The 15,447-nt window shown below is 32.4% G+C and overlaps 2 protein-coding genes and 1 long non-coding RNA gene across 3 annotated transcripts; 2 read left to right on the top strand and 1 right to left on the bottom strand.

The window, feature by feature from the left end:
- Positions 1–481: 481 nt before the first annotated feature.
- On the bottom strand, positions 482–7,097 carry LOC118039481 (serine/threonine/tyrosine-protein kinase HT1). Its single transcript, XM_035046189.2, has 4 exons — positions 6,566–7,097; positions 2,189–3,281; positions 1,486–1,941; positions 482–962 (listed from the first exon to the last, which is right to left on the bottom strand). Exons 2-4 carry the CDS (start codon positions 3,002–3,004, stop codon positions 690–692), a joined length of 1,545 nt encoding a protein of 514 aa, XP_034902080.1. The 5' UTR covers positions 3,005–3,281; positions 6,566–7,097; the 3' UTR covers positions 482–689.
- Positions 7,098–12,126: 5,029 nt separating this feature from the next.
- On the top strand, positions 12,127–13,523 carry LOC118039546 (alanine--glyoxylate aminotransferase 2 homolog 1, mitochondrial-like). The gene is made up of 5 exons (XM_073409271.1): positions 12,127–12,281; positions 12,595–12,664; positions 12,812–12,936; positions 13,096–13,275; positions 13,425–13,523. Exons 1-5 carry the CDS (start codon positions 12,177–12,179, stop codon positions 13,521–13,523), a joined length of 579 nt encoding a protein of 192 aa, XP_073265372.1. The 5' UTR covers positions 12,127–12,176.
- Positions 13,524–13,568: 45 nt separating this feature from the next.
- Positions 13,569–15,302, top strand: LOC118039542 (uncharacterized). Its single transcript, XR_012169950.1, has 4 exons — positions 13,569–14,362; positions 14,478–14,564; positions 14,794–14,868; positions 14,987–15,302. It is a non-coding gene; the product is annotated as an uncharacterized lncRNA (long non-coding RNA).
- The last annotated feature ends 145 nt before the right edge of the window (positions 15,303–15,447 follow it).

Below are 15,447 nucleotides of genomic sequence, written 5' to 3'. Positions count from 1 at the left end.
GATCAATCAAGTCACGATAAGGTAATGATAGGGGGGGGCATGGGCATTCGAGACACGACGGCCCTAAAGTGAAACATCTTAATGTCGACGGGAAGCAAATGAAGATGAAATGTTGGACTCATGGCAATACGTTCAACCATGTGCCAAGAAAAATACATGGCCGTCTATTGTGAAAACCTAAGCGATGGACGTGACCATTTAAATCTAGAAAGTTGAAAACTGATATAGAGGAGCTTGGCAAAACGCCACTTAACTTGTTCTTGGTAGCAAAATTTGAGAGTTCTGATGCATGAAAACAAAACAACAGAGAAGAGTAACGGTAGCATGAAAAACATCCTAGGATGATTTAAGAAAGGTAAAAGGAAGAACAGAGTCGGTGATAGATAGTTTACCATGCAGGAGAAACTTTATCAAGGGAGAGCCGCTCCAAGTTCATAGCCTTCTAAAAACAGCTTTTCTTGTTTTGACCAGACGCTTAAAATGGCTAGAACACCCCAAATTATGATCATTTCTTTTATATGTATATTTGTAAAAAGAAGACATTTCACCTCAAGGAACGCCTACCAATCTATTAAATTCACACTAACATGAATGTGACGTAGAGGAGTACCAATAAACGAGTTTCAAAATCAAACCTTTTTAATTACAAATGACCTGGTACACTACAAAAGCCAAGCCATACAGAAGATTCATGTGAATTTAGGTTTGGGCATATGTGTGCTACTGGGATTCACGGTACCGAGCTTTTGAATCCAATGGGGCATTCCTTTCTTATGATCTTGGCAAGTTAAGTTCTGTACTAGATTCAAGGTTCCATCATGAGCAAGGGAAGATTCAAATTGCTCTAATACTTTCACAATCTGCCTAAACTCCGGCCTCTTTTCTGGTTGCAGTGACCAACATTGGTTAATAAGAGCTCCCATGGCAGGAGGACAGTCCTTCGGGATAACAGGTCTTGAATTCTGGAAAGACATCAGAGTTATCAAATGTTAAAACTTTGGAATATAAAAAACACACGGTTGATTTCCAAAATAAATCAAGAACAAAGAAATGATGGGGAAAGAATAGAAAATATATAAAACTAAACCAACCAAGCCAAAAGGAAGCAATGGCAACTCTTACTCAGACCATCTTACTTGCCTCATTCAAATGATTACAAAATACCATTAATCTGAGTATTTATACAGAAACCAAGGATGATGAATATATTACTAGATTTCAGATTTTCTTAAGCAAAGTGAACAAAAACAGGTTTGGTGGAAAAATCCCCACCCAAACGACAAGATAGATGCCAAAGAAATTGCAGGACAGAGGAAGACATAAAAGGAAAGTTGGTGAGTAGGAGAAATTCATAAATGCAATCAAAGAAACACGAATGAATAAAAACATGGAGAAATTAAACAAGATAGAATAAAACGTACCAGATTAGGTTTATGAATTCAAACAAAAATATTGACAATAAATAGAGTGCCGGGAATTGCATACCTTATTCACTACTGCAAAAGCAGCTTGGATGGGAGTCATGTCTTCATAGGGAATTGTTCCTGCCACCATTTCCCACAAGATGAGTCCAAAGCTGTAAACATCCGCTTTTCGCCCATAGGATCTCTTTTTTATCATCTCAGGTGCCATCCATCTATAAGTGCCTGGGTCATCAGCCAGTGAATCACAATATGCCTCTCCGCAAGCTATACCAAAATCAGCTATCTTTAAGTGGAACTCTTGATCAATAAGGACATTCTCTGGTTTAAGGTCTCGATGAATGACACCTTGAGAGTGAATGTATTCCATTCCACGAGCAATGTCTAGAGCAATTGTCATTAATTTCTCTAAGGAGAGGGCTTTGTGCTCAAGCTTGTGCAGGTATGCCCTTAAGGAACCCTCGGATAAATATTCTGTTATGACACAATAAACTGGAGGCTTTCTGCATGCTGCTACAAACTACATTGTCAAATCAAAGAACATAGCTTAGAAAGGATTGGACAAGTTAGCAATCTCATATTCATTCCAGTAATGACAATTCCAGTGATGGTTGAAAATTCACATCAATTGTTAACGAGTATCAGCTGAAAGTCATAAAAAAAAAACTTTTTTTACAAAAAAAAAAGACAAGAAACAAAAAAAAAAGGTTCCAAATTGCATGGTTTCTCTAAGCAACACAATTGAGTGATACACCAATAATAATCACCTTAATGACATTCGGATGGTGAAGCTGAGATAGAAGCATGACTTCTCTGTTGAATTGATTCTCCAATCGAGTTGCTAAGTTTCCATTTTCATCATCATCTGGTACCCTGATAATTTTAACTGCAACAGGCTTATCCTTGTATAAACCATGGTAAAGCTTACTGTGCGCCCCATGAGCAAATCTAAGCCCAAGAAACAGTTTAGACATATCAACAATGCATTCATCAGCTGCTTCCACTGCATTAACCTTTCCTCCACCATGATCAAAATATTTTGCCCAAGCAGACTCCTTAATCCTGGACTTTTCATGACCAACCTTCATCGAGGCCAAGTGCCTAAGTGGGCTTCTATTGGACTTCTCCTTGGATTCTTGTGACTCTCTATGCAAAAACTTTCTTATAACTCCCATGTCTTGATTTTTTCTTCGGGGATGTGGTGTTGAGAATCTCTTTTTATCAGACCTTGCTTCTTTAAAAGTATCGGAAAGGTTTGTGTCAGGTAGAGGAGATAAAGATCTTTGCTTATTTGTGAGCAGATTTCTCCTCGTCTGAGAAGTATCAGACACTAATGATTTCTGACTGGGAAAGGAAAGTGATTTCTGATTGGGAAAGGACAGTTGAAAGTTTTGATTGGACAAGGATTGCTGTGAATTCTGCTTGGGAGAAGCAGTTCCAGTTCCAGGCCTGGATTTCAAGCCCGAAATTCTTTCTGCCTGGATACTGATAGGAAAAGAGGCCAATCTTGAATGATCGAAACGGTGATAAATTGTGTGAGAGAACTTAGTCCTCCTTATCCAAGAGTTAGCCTCCTCCCCCATTACTTTTTGTTTTTCCTCCTCTATCTCAACAATCCAATAGTTGAAACCTCTAAAATCAAGAAATCATTCAAACCCATTAAGACAGAACAAGAAATATGCTATGTTATATGCAGACTTCAATCTTATCCGTATCATAACCAAAACCCGCCAAATAGACTTTAACCATCAAAGTCTTGACAATCCACTACCAAAAGAAAACCTCTTTCACCTCTTCAACTGACCCTCTTTTTCCTTTCTTGTTTTAGCTTCAAAGTCAAACAGCACTTACTGTAGAAGCCTGGAAAATCCCAATAAACAAATATAATTTAAAAAATATAATCATTGGTAGCAAAAAAAACGAAGTACACTCAATTATGATTGAAAAATAAACAAACTGATGCAGGAGGTTTTTAAGAAAAATTACTTTTTCTTAAGTATTTTTATTTTTTTCATTTAGAAAATTAAATAAAACACTTAATAATTTTATTTTATTTTTTCTAATTTATTCGGGGCTTCTATTACTTACTTTATTTTCAAGTTTTCTAGTTTGTTTATGTTAGTTTTTGAGTTTAATTAAGGAGTTTTAAGCCTCTTAGAAAGGCAGACTACTTGCAAAGAAATATTCAGTAATAAAATTTCAAATTAGAATTTTTTTGTGATGACCATATTCAATAGAATTATGTGTTGTTTGTGTTTTGTTTTTTTTTCTTATGTAGTTTTCATTTGCATCAATTGGTATCAAAGGTCTACATAAGTTAGTATCAGATTCTACCAATTCCTAGTGGTTGATTGTTGTGTGTTATTAAATAACCATGGGATGGAAGATGTGGTCACGGTACAAGACATGTTCGTATAGGAGGGAATGGGGTGTTTCTCTTTCGAAAAATTCAAAAATTGGTGAGAAAAGACATGCAAAGAGCAATTGCAAAATTAACTCGTTATCTAACAAATATAAAGCTGCAGAGGCAAGTTAAGGAATTGTCTCGTCAAGTAATGGAGATGAAGAAGAGAAAACTAGAGGAACATGAAAAGATTGACCACAGATCCATAACCAGTTTTGAGAACTCGTTTCAAAGCCATGGGCATGGTGGACAGCTTCTTGATCAGGATGAGCATCGTGAAGATTTTGATGATCTTATTTGTGATGAGATAAATATGGATTGGTATTCTCCATCAATTCACGATGTTTATTTTGATAATGATTATGTTGATAATAATATCATATGCAATGACAATAATGGTGCTATGATTAATTGTTTCCTCAGTGATAATTTAAAGGTTGGGTGTAAAGAAAACATGGAAGGTGCTCAATAAAAAAATTTTTTTTATTATTATTAAACCATGTTGATACTTTTGATTATAAGTTTATTGTTATCACAAAGGTAGATGTATTTAAGAGTTATGTGGATAAAGGCATGTTGATAAGGTAAGTTTGAGGTTTTTAATTTATTACTCTAAAAGTCAATGAAAGCAAAATAATTTGTTAATTGTTGTTTTTTATACAAATTTTATGATGAAAGGATTGGAATTGATATTTGAAATTGCTATACACCTGAAGCGAAGGAAAAAAAAGTTACGGATTTTTTATTAGAGATCTACAAGATCGAGATAAGAGTAATTTGAACTTAAAAGATGAATATTTTTCAACCTGGTGAGACTGACGCTAGAGATTTAAAATAAATATATTTTTACTTAATTATTTTTATTTTTTCCTATTTAGTTTAGAAAATTAAATAATATGCTTAATAATTTTATTTTTCCTAATTTGTTTAGGACTTCTATTATTTTTACTTCATTTTCGAGTTTATTAGTTTGTTTAGTCTAATGTTTTAGTTTATTTAAGGAGTTGTAAGTATTTTAGAGATGTAGATTACTTGAAAAAAGGAAATTCAATAATAAAATCTTGAATTAGAATTTTGTATGGTAACCCTTTTCAGCAGAATTCATGGTTTGTACTTATTGGCTTTCTTGTGTAGTTTTCATCAGCACTAGCTGGTATCAAAGCTCTACATCAATACCGAAGCAAACGAAAACACATAAAAAGCAGCAAGCTAGAAAGACAATTAAAACCGAATAGAATTATCACATAGAATCTCAATTCATAATTTTATTACCGAATTTAGTTTCTTTGTACTCAACTTCTAACTTATCAATAATAACACCATTGATAACATCACTACCATTATTGTCATTGTTCTATCAATATCAACATAATCATCATCAAAATAAACATCATAAATTGGTGGTTGATTTTAACCCACAAAATAACTAGAATCATCAAATATTCTAGTTTCAATACCATATCCATCTCAATCAAGAGGTTGCCTCTCTTTTCATGCCACTGAAATGAGTTTTCAAAACTAGTCATGGATCCGCAATTACTCTTCTTAAGAGCCTCCAGTTTTATTTTCTTCATCTTCGCTAATCGACAAGGTAATTTTCAACTTGCCTTTGTGTGTTTCTTATCTCCAATTCATGGGTTAATCTTATCTCTGCATATCTTCCATCACCAGTTCTTGAACATCTTTTTTACAAGAAAAAACATTATCATCTCGTGCTACACGAGCACATCCTATTTTGCGAACACTTTTTTCATCTATGATTATTTAATAGCATACAACAACTAACCACATAGGAATCGTTAAACTCTAATTCTAAGTGACATAGAATCAAACACAAATACAAAGACAACAAGCTAAAAATTCAAAATTAAAGCAAATAAAGTTGTCACATAGAACCTTAAACAGTAATTTCATTACTTCAGTAAAAGGTTTATAACTCTTTAAATAAATTTTTTTAAAAAAAACCATAAATAAACTAGGAATACTGGAAATAAAGAAAAAGCAATAAAATTTTTTAAATAAACTAGAAAAAATAAAACTATTAAGTATAATATTTAATCTCCTAAATTAAATAGAAAAAAAAAACGTGTTTTTTTCTTAAAAACCTATTATATAAATAAAAAAATATTAAAAAAAACAACAACACTAGTGTTCATGTCCATAAAAACAAATCATCATGTTAAAAACAATAATTCTATAAGCATTTTAAAGCAAAGAAGAGCGAGCAGCAGAGAAAACGATGAGAATGGACACAGTTACGATGATAACCAAAACAATCGAAGCACACGAACTCACACACCTGAAACTTGAACTGGAAGCGATAAAAACAAAGTTAAGCACATCATAACACATACAACAGCAGCAAATAACACTAAAACATATCCATGCAGCATAATCGAGATGACACAAGCAAACCCCAGCAAATAGAAAATATCCATCCCAGCAAAAACCAAGTTTTTAACATGACACTCAACAAAATGTTTCCGGGGATCCGTAAACATCAGCAATCAACACAAAACATAACTAAACTAAATCAGGACCCTTTCTAGGGGCCCTAAACAACCATTCCTCAGTTTGCCTTCCTCTCAGCCTCTTTTCAGGACCTACCAAAATTATCAACCAGTCCCCGGGCCTACGCATAGCATCAAAACAATCCGCGGCAAATCTGCCAGTTTTCATGTGATTTTTCTTTTACTTTTCTTGATTGTAAATGCAGAAACTGAAAAAGAGATGGAGATACCTGTTGAAAATTCTGCTCCGATTGTGGCGATGGCGCGTGGGTACCACGCGACGTTCTACTTGTAGGCGCGTGCTGGCTGATACTGGATCAGGGCGTTGTCTTCTTATTTATTCTGCCGGCGTTGTAGCCAACCGCTATCTAAAGAGAGATCGAAGAAGAAGAAGAGTAGGCGGCGTGGAAGACTTTCATTGCTGCTACTCGTGGCTGCCGGTTCCTGTTGTTTCCAGGCGTTTCTGTGGCAGAGTTCGTTGGTGAGAGAAAAACCGTGGAGAGGTGGAGATCGGACGAGGAGGAAGCCTGGTGAGAAAGATGGGTGGCAACAACGCCGATGTTTCCGGCTGTGAATGCTGCCGGAAAAGAGAGTAAAGGGGAAGGGAAAGGGAAAAGAAGAGAAAGGAAAGGAGACCGTGAAAACTGACCGTGAAGGTTGTTGCTAGGGAGGCCGTAACGGAAAGGGAAAGAGAGCAGGATAGAGGAGAGGAAATTGAAGAGAAGGGATGGGCTGGCTCTGCTGTTTTTTTTTTTTTTTTTTTTTTTGGTGGGGGCCACCAGGGAAGAGAGAATTTGATTCTAGCTTTTGTTTCTGACTAAAATAATGAGAGAAGAATCCAGGTGTCATTGTCAGAGAGATCGAGGCTGTAAAGTGGGGCTCTACCAGCTAGGTAGCTACTGTAAGAGGGTACGGTTCGCACGGATAAAAATTTGTACCGGTTGGTGGCTGGTGCGGGGATTTTTTTTTTACATTTGTTTTTTTATTACCATAGTTACAAAACTTGGTGTGTTCAATAATAAACCGATTCAAGGCTCTGTTCATGAATTAGAATTAGATGGCTTGATTTAAATAGAGTTAGGTGTAGTTTGAAACTAATTCATGTTTTTAAATAATTTATTTTTTTTAATTATTAAAAATTAATATTTTTTATATTTTCTAATCATTTTAATATGGTGATCTTGAAAATTAATTTAAAAATAAATAAAAATATATATTTTAAATCATAATTATAGAGCAATTTCAAACAGCGTATTTAAAAGAAAATAAAAAGGTTAAACTGGACATCACTTAAATTTTAAATGATGTGACTAAATCAATGCTTGACTGCTAAGTTAACTGGTTTTAATTAAGTTAATTATTTTTGTTTTTATTAAATATAAAATCTAACCCAGCTATAGTATAAATAAACTTACTTGATTGATATGTGTCTAGGTCCCAAATCAACAAGTTACCTTATCAATTCATTGGCACAGCTGGTTTAAAAACACTAGTTTAAGATAAAATATTATTTGTTTTTATATTTTATTGCATTGCATTGCATTGCATTTATGGTAGTTGTGTTTGGAAAATTTAACTTTAAATATTCGGATTAGTTTATGTGTATTTAAACTGATTTCTTGAGGCTTTGAAGTTAATAATTATAGTTTTCAGTGATCTTAAGATTTGTAACATTCAAACTAGTGACTTCTGAATAATAAACTCAAAGCCTGACTAGCTACTACACCTCTCAAAGTTAATTTTTTTATAATTATTATATGGATATTTGAGTTAATTTGCAAACACTTTGATTAATCTCGCGAGCCTTTAGAATTAATGACTATGTAAGTCTCTAGTAGCCCTAAAAAGACTCGAACTCATGACTATTAAAAAATAAACCTAAAATTTAATTAGTTAAGTTATTCCTTGAAATTATTATTTTTTATTTTTTAATTAATATAAATATCTAAATCATCTTACCAGATCTTAAAATTTTAAATTAAAGTTTGGATGGACTTGTTGTATTTCATTTGAGTCATTCAATCAACAAATGGCATCTCCAAAGATGTCTACTCACTTTAGAAATTCTATACCGGATTTTATTACGGTGATGTTAGCTACTTTTTAGAAGAGTTATATTTGGAGTATTATAGACAGAAATGACGTGTTGACTTATATCACACGGGTCGATCCTGTTTGGAACAAAAACTCAATACATTTTCTAGATTCTTTTTTCTTTAGTTAGCTTTGCATATTGATATTAATTTTATCCTTTTAATTTCGTATCAACTTCAACGTTTCCAAGATTCATGAAAATCTTATTTTTCATGTAATAACTGGAGCTTCAATCTTAATTATCAAATGAATAAAAAAAAAATAGTGTGATATCTAGAAGTGAGTAAAAAATAAAAATTAAATTGAAAAAAATAAAAAAAATTGTAGGTAGAACCAAAAAACATTAAAAAAAAAACCAGATTAAAAACCATAAAAAATTAGGTATGGTTTGATTTCAGTTTAAGATTTTTAAATTTATTTAACCGAAATGAACCGGACTTTTAAGAATAAATATAAAAAATAATGCTTGTAATATGTATGCATATAAAATATGTCCCATTTTTTAAAAAGTTTGTTGTTTAGAATGACACCAAACCCTTGAGATTTGTATTTTTTTTCTCTCGTTAAAACATGGAGTTTATATTGTTCCTAATATATAAAAAACACATGTCTAACTATCTGGATAAGTTTTACTTGCAGTAAAATTCTGATTGGATAAGTTCATATCTTCTATTTTATTTTTATAACTATATTTATATATGTTTTTGAGTATTTGCAATTATTTCATCTATTTTATAAATTTATTTTGGCTTTACTTTTATATTGTAAAAAATTAACCAGATCATGAAAAACCAATAAAAACTTAAAACTAAAAACCCCTTTTTTTTTTAAAAAAACTAAATCAAACTAAATTAAAATTAATTAGTTTAAACTAGGTTTTGTCTTATGTCTGTTTAAAAATATAATTATGATTGTTTTTTAAAATGATTTTTATGATAAAATACATTAAAATGATATTTTTTTATTTTTAAAAAATTATTAATGAGATTAGTATATTAAAATAATTTAAAATATATAAAAAATATTTTTTAATAAAAAAAGTGAATTTCAATAGAACCGTTTGCATCGCGTTTAATATATAAAAAACTATTGATCACACCCACATAGTCAACTCTTGACACTGACCACCAGGGCAGGCACCACCAACCCCTGTTTTTTCACCTCTAAAAATCATCTGCTGTCTGGTCCTGGCTTTTTAGAGACAAATGTTGAAAAGCAGTGTAAGAGAAGCCAAAACCAAATTTTGTGGGAACTCTCTCTCTCTCTCTCTGCAGTTCTCTCTCTACAGTTCCTTCATCTGTTGATTCTTCTCCATAGCTTCCACCATTTAATTATCAGCCAAAACCTCACGAAGGAATATCATTGGCTGATTAAGAGTATATTTGGCATTGTAATAGATATTGTAATTGTTATTTAAAAAATAATTGCAATAAATAAAAAATATGGTGCAAAGCATATAGTTTCTGTTTCAACAAAACTGAATTTTGAATAAAGATAATGATAAATATATATGTATGAAAGTTACGGTTCATTTTGTAACCAAACAATATATTATAATTGTTAAAGAAAAATATAGCCGTAATCGTTGAGCCAAACGGCTTGAAACCTTGCAAAAACGCAAATATTTTTTTTAGCTTCCTCTCTTTTTTTCACTTCTACGTCCAAGCTTCTTTTATATATATATTATTTTGTTTAAAAATATAGTTGTGATTATGATTGTTTTTTAAAATATTTTTTATGTTAAAATATATTAACATGATTTTTTTTTTAAAAAAAAAATATTTTTAAGATTACAAAATCAAAACAATTTAAAATATAAAAAAATTAATTTTTTTTAAAATACAAATTTCACCCGCATTTTTAAATAATCTCTAAGTTTTCATATTTATCCATTTGCATGTGTTCTCATTTTGTTTTGTTTTTTATGTTGTTTTAATTATTTTTTTTTTTTTTTGGAGGGGAGAGGGAAATATGCCATGTAAATTTAAACCTGATAATTAAATTTATTTTATTTTATTTAATACACAGCACCTTTCTAATCTTATATAGTTTTTACAAACTCCTAAAAATAAAACTCTATATCATAACAAAACTATTTTTTTTTAACGAAAATAGCGTAATTCAGTCACCACAAAAAGAAATATAACGCAACAAAATGGATTTAAAATCAAACTCCTTTATTATCAAACCAATAGTTTTTTTTAAGTGCTACTTTAACTAAATATTTTTTAAACGCGTTAAAAAAAAAAAGGGGTCCTATTCTGGACAAGTCACGGGCTACCGATCTATTCCCTCTAAAAAAAGTCAAAGACATAGTTATGTGTTTTATACTGAACCGAAATTCGAAAAAAAAAGGTGTCAATTCACTTATTCATTGTTTTAATAAGTCTGAGTTCAGCAAGCCCTTTTTTTCAACTCTTTTTTTTTTTTTTTAAATCAAATGACACGTGATGTGATGGATTGATCTTGAACCGATACATCCTGATTTTTTCACTAATGCGATGCCGATTCTTATCGGATCCATTGCACAAACAACCTCTATCCTCAAATCGGATTGGCTCATAAGTCCAACTCGGATAAATATTATGCCTCCACATCTTTTAACTGTTGCATACTTATTAAACTTGGTTAGCAATTTATCCAGCTTAAAAAAAATTTAATTAAAATAAAAATTCGAATTAACTTATTAAACCTGTTATACCATATCATTATAATTATTATTATTATATTATATTATATAACTATTTTTTTCTTTTTTTAATAATTTTTTTTGTTTAATTTAGTTTGTTAATGTTAATTTTTTTTTATTTAGTCATCAGATTTTCATGACACGGATTCTGAGGTTTGATGGGTTAACCTGATTTAATGAGTTAACCTTGATTTTTTTTTACTTTTTTTTTATTTAGTTTATTTTGTTAAGGTTAATTTTCTTTATATTTAATTATCAGACTTTCATAACACGTATCCTGGACTTGACGGGTTAGCTTGGTTTGATTAATTAACCTAGTTAATTATGGATAAACCCGTTATTTTTTTTTTCCATTTAGTTATCAAACTTTTATGACGCGAATCCCAGGTTTTACGGGATAATTTAGTTTAAAGGGTTAACCCAATTAATTCAATTTTTTTTCTTCATTAGTTTTTTTTTTCTTGTTGATTTTTTTTAATTAATCTATTTAATTATTATACTTTTATGACACGACCTTATAGCCAGACCCACATCCAATATTCTTGAGTCTGGTGTTGCAGCCAAACTTACTTAAACTTGGGTTATGCAAGTTTAATGTTATTATTAATATTATAAATATTACTCTTAAGTCAGGCGTTACAGCCAAACTCAAGATTCTTGGATAGAGCTTTGTAGAAAAATCTAATATTTTTAAATCTTATTTTTTTTTGATATTTTTTATGCAAAAAAAAAAAAAACTCACAACATCACGCAGGTCATATAACTAATAGTTATTAAACTTGGTTAGGAATTTATCCAGCTTAAAAACCGAGTCATGAACTAGGGGATTGATCTAAAATTAATCTTTGATTTTTTTAAATCTACAATAATATCATTTTAGTAAAAATAATATTTTAGTAAAAATAATATTGATAACTCAATTAAAAATAGAAATGGATATAAGTTTGGATTTTTTTATATATTTATATTCTACTTATTACTTATTAAAATAAATAAATAAATATTCATAAGTGACTGTCTCTTGCGGCCACTGCCATCCTCAAATTTTAAATGCAATTATGGAGCAAAGCAAGCTGCACCAACATGCTACTACCATTTACTTGAGCCACACTATTGCTGATTTTGCTGAGGCCTTAGCTGCTAAGATGCCTGGAAACCTCAAGGTTTCTGCTATTCTTGATACCTTTCGGTAAAACATCATTCTTGTCAATGGGATACAATGATGAAGTAATTAGGGTTTTGGTTATTTTCTTTTATTCTGTATTGGAATGATGATCGTTTGTCTAAGTGGTTTGTTGCTTCCTGCTCAAAGTAATTATTTAACATTTTAAAACATGAGTTTTGTGGGTAATCATTATTTAATTCATCTTTATTTGTTTCAAAGGTACACAACATTATTGGAGTAAATTATGGGTTGCTGCTTCTCATACTGATCAGAAAACACTATCTACATCTTAAACTTGTTTTCGTCTGCAGGTTGTATATTTTGTAAATTCTGGGTCAGAAGCAAATGAATTAGCGATGCTGATGGCTAGACTATACACTGGTAATCTTGAAATGATTTCGTTAAAAATGCATAAAGTTCTGGTACAATAGGAACACATGGAAACACTCAATTCCACAGGTTTGTTTATCTACAATTGCTGCATGGAAAGGAAATATGATCACATTATTGTAATTTGATTGATGCCAGTGGTTCTGACCGAAGAATACTGCAGGGCGAAATTCATCATGTTATTAATCCAAATCCATACCGAGGAATCTTTGGCTCTGACCCTACTGGTTATGCGAAAGGTGTGCAGGATCACATCGATTATGGTTCTTCTGGAAAAGTTGTTGGATTTATATCCGAAACTATTCAGTTTGGTGACTTTGACTTTAAGTATTGTTTCCATAAGCAGCATATGGCTGTTTTGACAACCTTGGAATGTGAAATTGTAAAAGAACTTCATTCTTTTATATTTTTGGTGAATATAGGGAGTTGGAGGAGCAGTTGAATTAGCCCCTGGATACTTGACAATGGTTTATGACATTGTGCGTAAGGCAGGGGGAGTTTGCATAGCTGACGAAGTGCAATCGGGGTTTGGCCACACAGGAAGCCACTATTGGGGATTTGAGACTCAAGGTGTCACCCCTGACATTGTTACCATGGCAAAGGTATTTAAAATCACACCTCTTCAGATTTGTTCCTTAGCGCTACAAAAGATAGTTTTATGTTTTATATAGTTCTTGCTTCATATGTTACCTTTACTGTCTTTTGAAACCTGTTTGACCATGTCACAAATAACACAATTAGCATTTATGAGGGTATTGGCAATGGTTTGCCATTGGGAGCTGTAGTAACAACACCAGAAATAGCACAAGAAATGGCACAGAAAATTCAATTCAATGCAAACCCTGTGTGACATGAAGTTTGACCAAGAGAGCTGCAAACATGACGTTTGAGACATGACAGTAATTTCTCTTGAACTTGGTTCTAAATACTTTGTTGCGAATTTTGCCTGTGTGATGTACATGACATTTTCCATTTGTCTCTATATTTAGTATTCTATTGGCCTAGGCTTCGAGCCTTGTTATATAGGCTGTCTGTTTGCACCCTCTGAAAGCAAACCTAGTGAACTAACTATTCTTAACTCGCTATTTTAAGCCATACTTTTGGGTATGTTTCTGTTCATATACCAAGTTACCAACATTTACTGGGGTAAAGTCTTCTCAATTATCTAACCAGATTTGTATTAATACTCTATTCATTCCTTTAAGCGTTTGCTGATGATTTTTCTTTTTATGCATGTGCTTGCACAGTGTCTCAAATTGAGCTGCTTGTGAATGTGTGCACATATCATATATGAATGTTTTTGTACGAGCCATGAGCAAAGCTAGTTTCTTTAACAGCCTCATGTAGGAATAATTAGTTTTGTTGCTTCTGTAGCCTTGTGTATAATAGAAATCAACAAGCCAAACAGAAGTCCAAATTCTATTGATTTTTTCCGCAGACATTCAATGATTATATGAATTTAGATGTTTCTGATGATATGTAACTTCTGAATCACTACTAATGTTCTAATGCAATACAATGTGCTTTTAGTAATGATATTTTAAGTTGCTCAGAAATTTTTAATTGTTGTTCCAGTCATTGGAGATGTAAGGGGCAGCAGCTTAATGTTGAGGGTAGAACTTGTGACTGACAGGAAGGAAAAGACGCCTGCCAAAGCCGAAACTGCAATCTTATTTGAGAAACTTAGAGGCAACAACGACAGCCTCCCAACCCCATAAACATGGAAAAGATAAGCCTTTGACTACCATCTGGTTTTTTCATCGATTTCTAATGTGTATTTATCATCACTGTTTCCTGAGTGCAGAGCTTGGCATCCTAGTCGGCAAAGCTGGAATCCATTGAAATGTGTTCCGTATCAAACCGCCAATATGTTTCACCAAAGACGATGCAGGTACACTTGATGTCAACGTCTCTTCAAGTGCTTAGATAAATTAAAGCCTTGTGATTTTTAGATGAGCAATAAGATAGCTTTCAGGAGAGATTCTGAGAGCTTTGAAGAACTCAGTACCCATGAAAAAAAAAATCCAATTTGCCTGCGTGATGATTAGTTGTTGATTTTGCTTATATGCTCTTTTTAACAGAATGATCTAATGTCATGGATTTCGTTTTGGTACATGCAGACTTTCTTGTCGGAGCATTGGAATACTCAATGTTGAAGTTGTGAGGAACTACCTGCCATTAGCTGAGATGAACATGTAATTATTCAATTTTTTTGGCATCGATCTCTTCTGATAGGTTGCATTCAATAATAACGAGCAAATATCTAACCAATCCTAACCTGAAAAAATCAAACTTTTTTTCTTATGTCCAAAGAATGTAGACGTCAATAGCGTGAGCCAATTGATCGATTACTTGAAAACGCATGCAAGGAACTATATCCCAGAGAGGCTTCAGCGATTTCAGTATGTGCAACAGGTCGATGTTGGCAAGGCATCATTTTTTTTTTGTTTTGTTTTGTAAGTGATGTAATTAAGGAGCAGGAATGCCCCAGAAAAAAACTTGTATTCCAGTGACGGTTGTGTCCCAACTTTGCAGGATCAATAATGGCCCTGTAGTTTCTGGTTACTCAGGGCGGAAGCACCTATCTGTAAATGTTGGCTCCGATGATTAAAATGTTGATTGAACTCAACCGGCGATACTCTCTTCTTTCTATTTCTCGTAATTAGCATACCAGAAAAGGGGGACGGGAAGAGTTGCTAATACAGAAAATAAATGAAAATTAAAATCACCCCAGATAAAAGAATCAGAGACCAATCATGTTCAACTATTCTCTT

This window comes from Populus alba, chromosome 5 (assembly GCF_005239225.2).
Source record: "Populus alba chromosome 5, ASM523922v2, whole genome shotgun sequence".
In the NCBI taxonomy this organism is placed as follows: domain Eukaryota; kingdom Viridiplantae; phylum Streptophyta; class Magnoliopsida; order Malpighiales; family Salicaceae; genus Populus; species Populus alba.
This window is presented reverse-complemented; position numbering and strand designations above follow the sequence as displayed.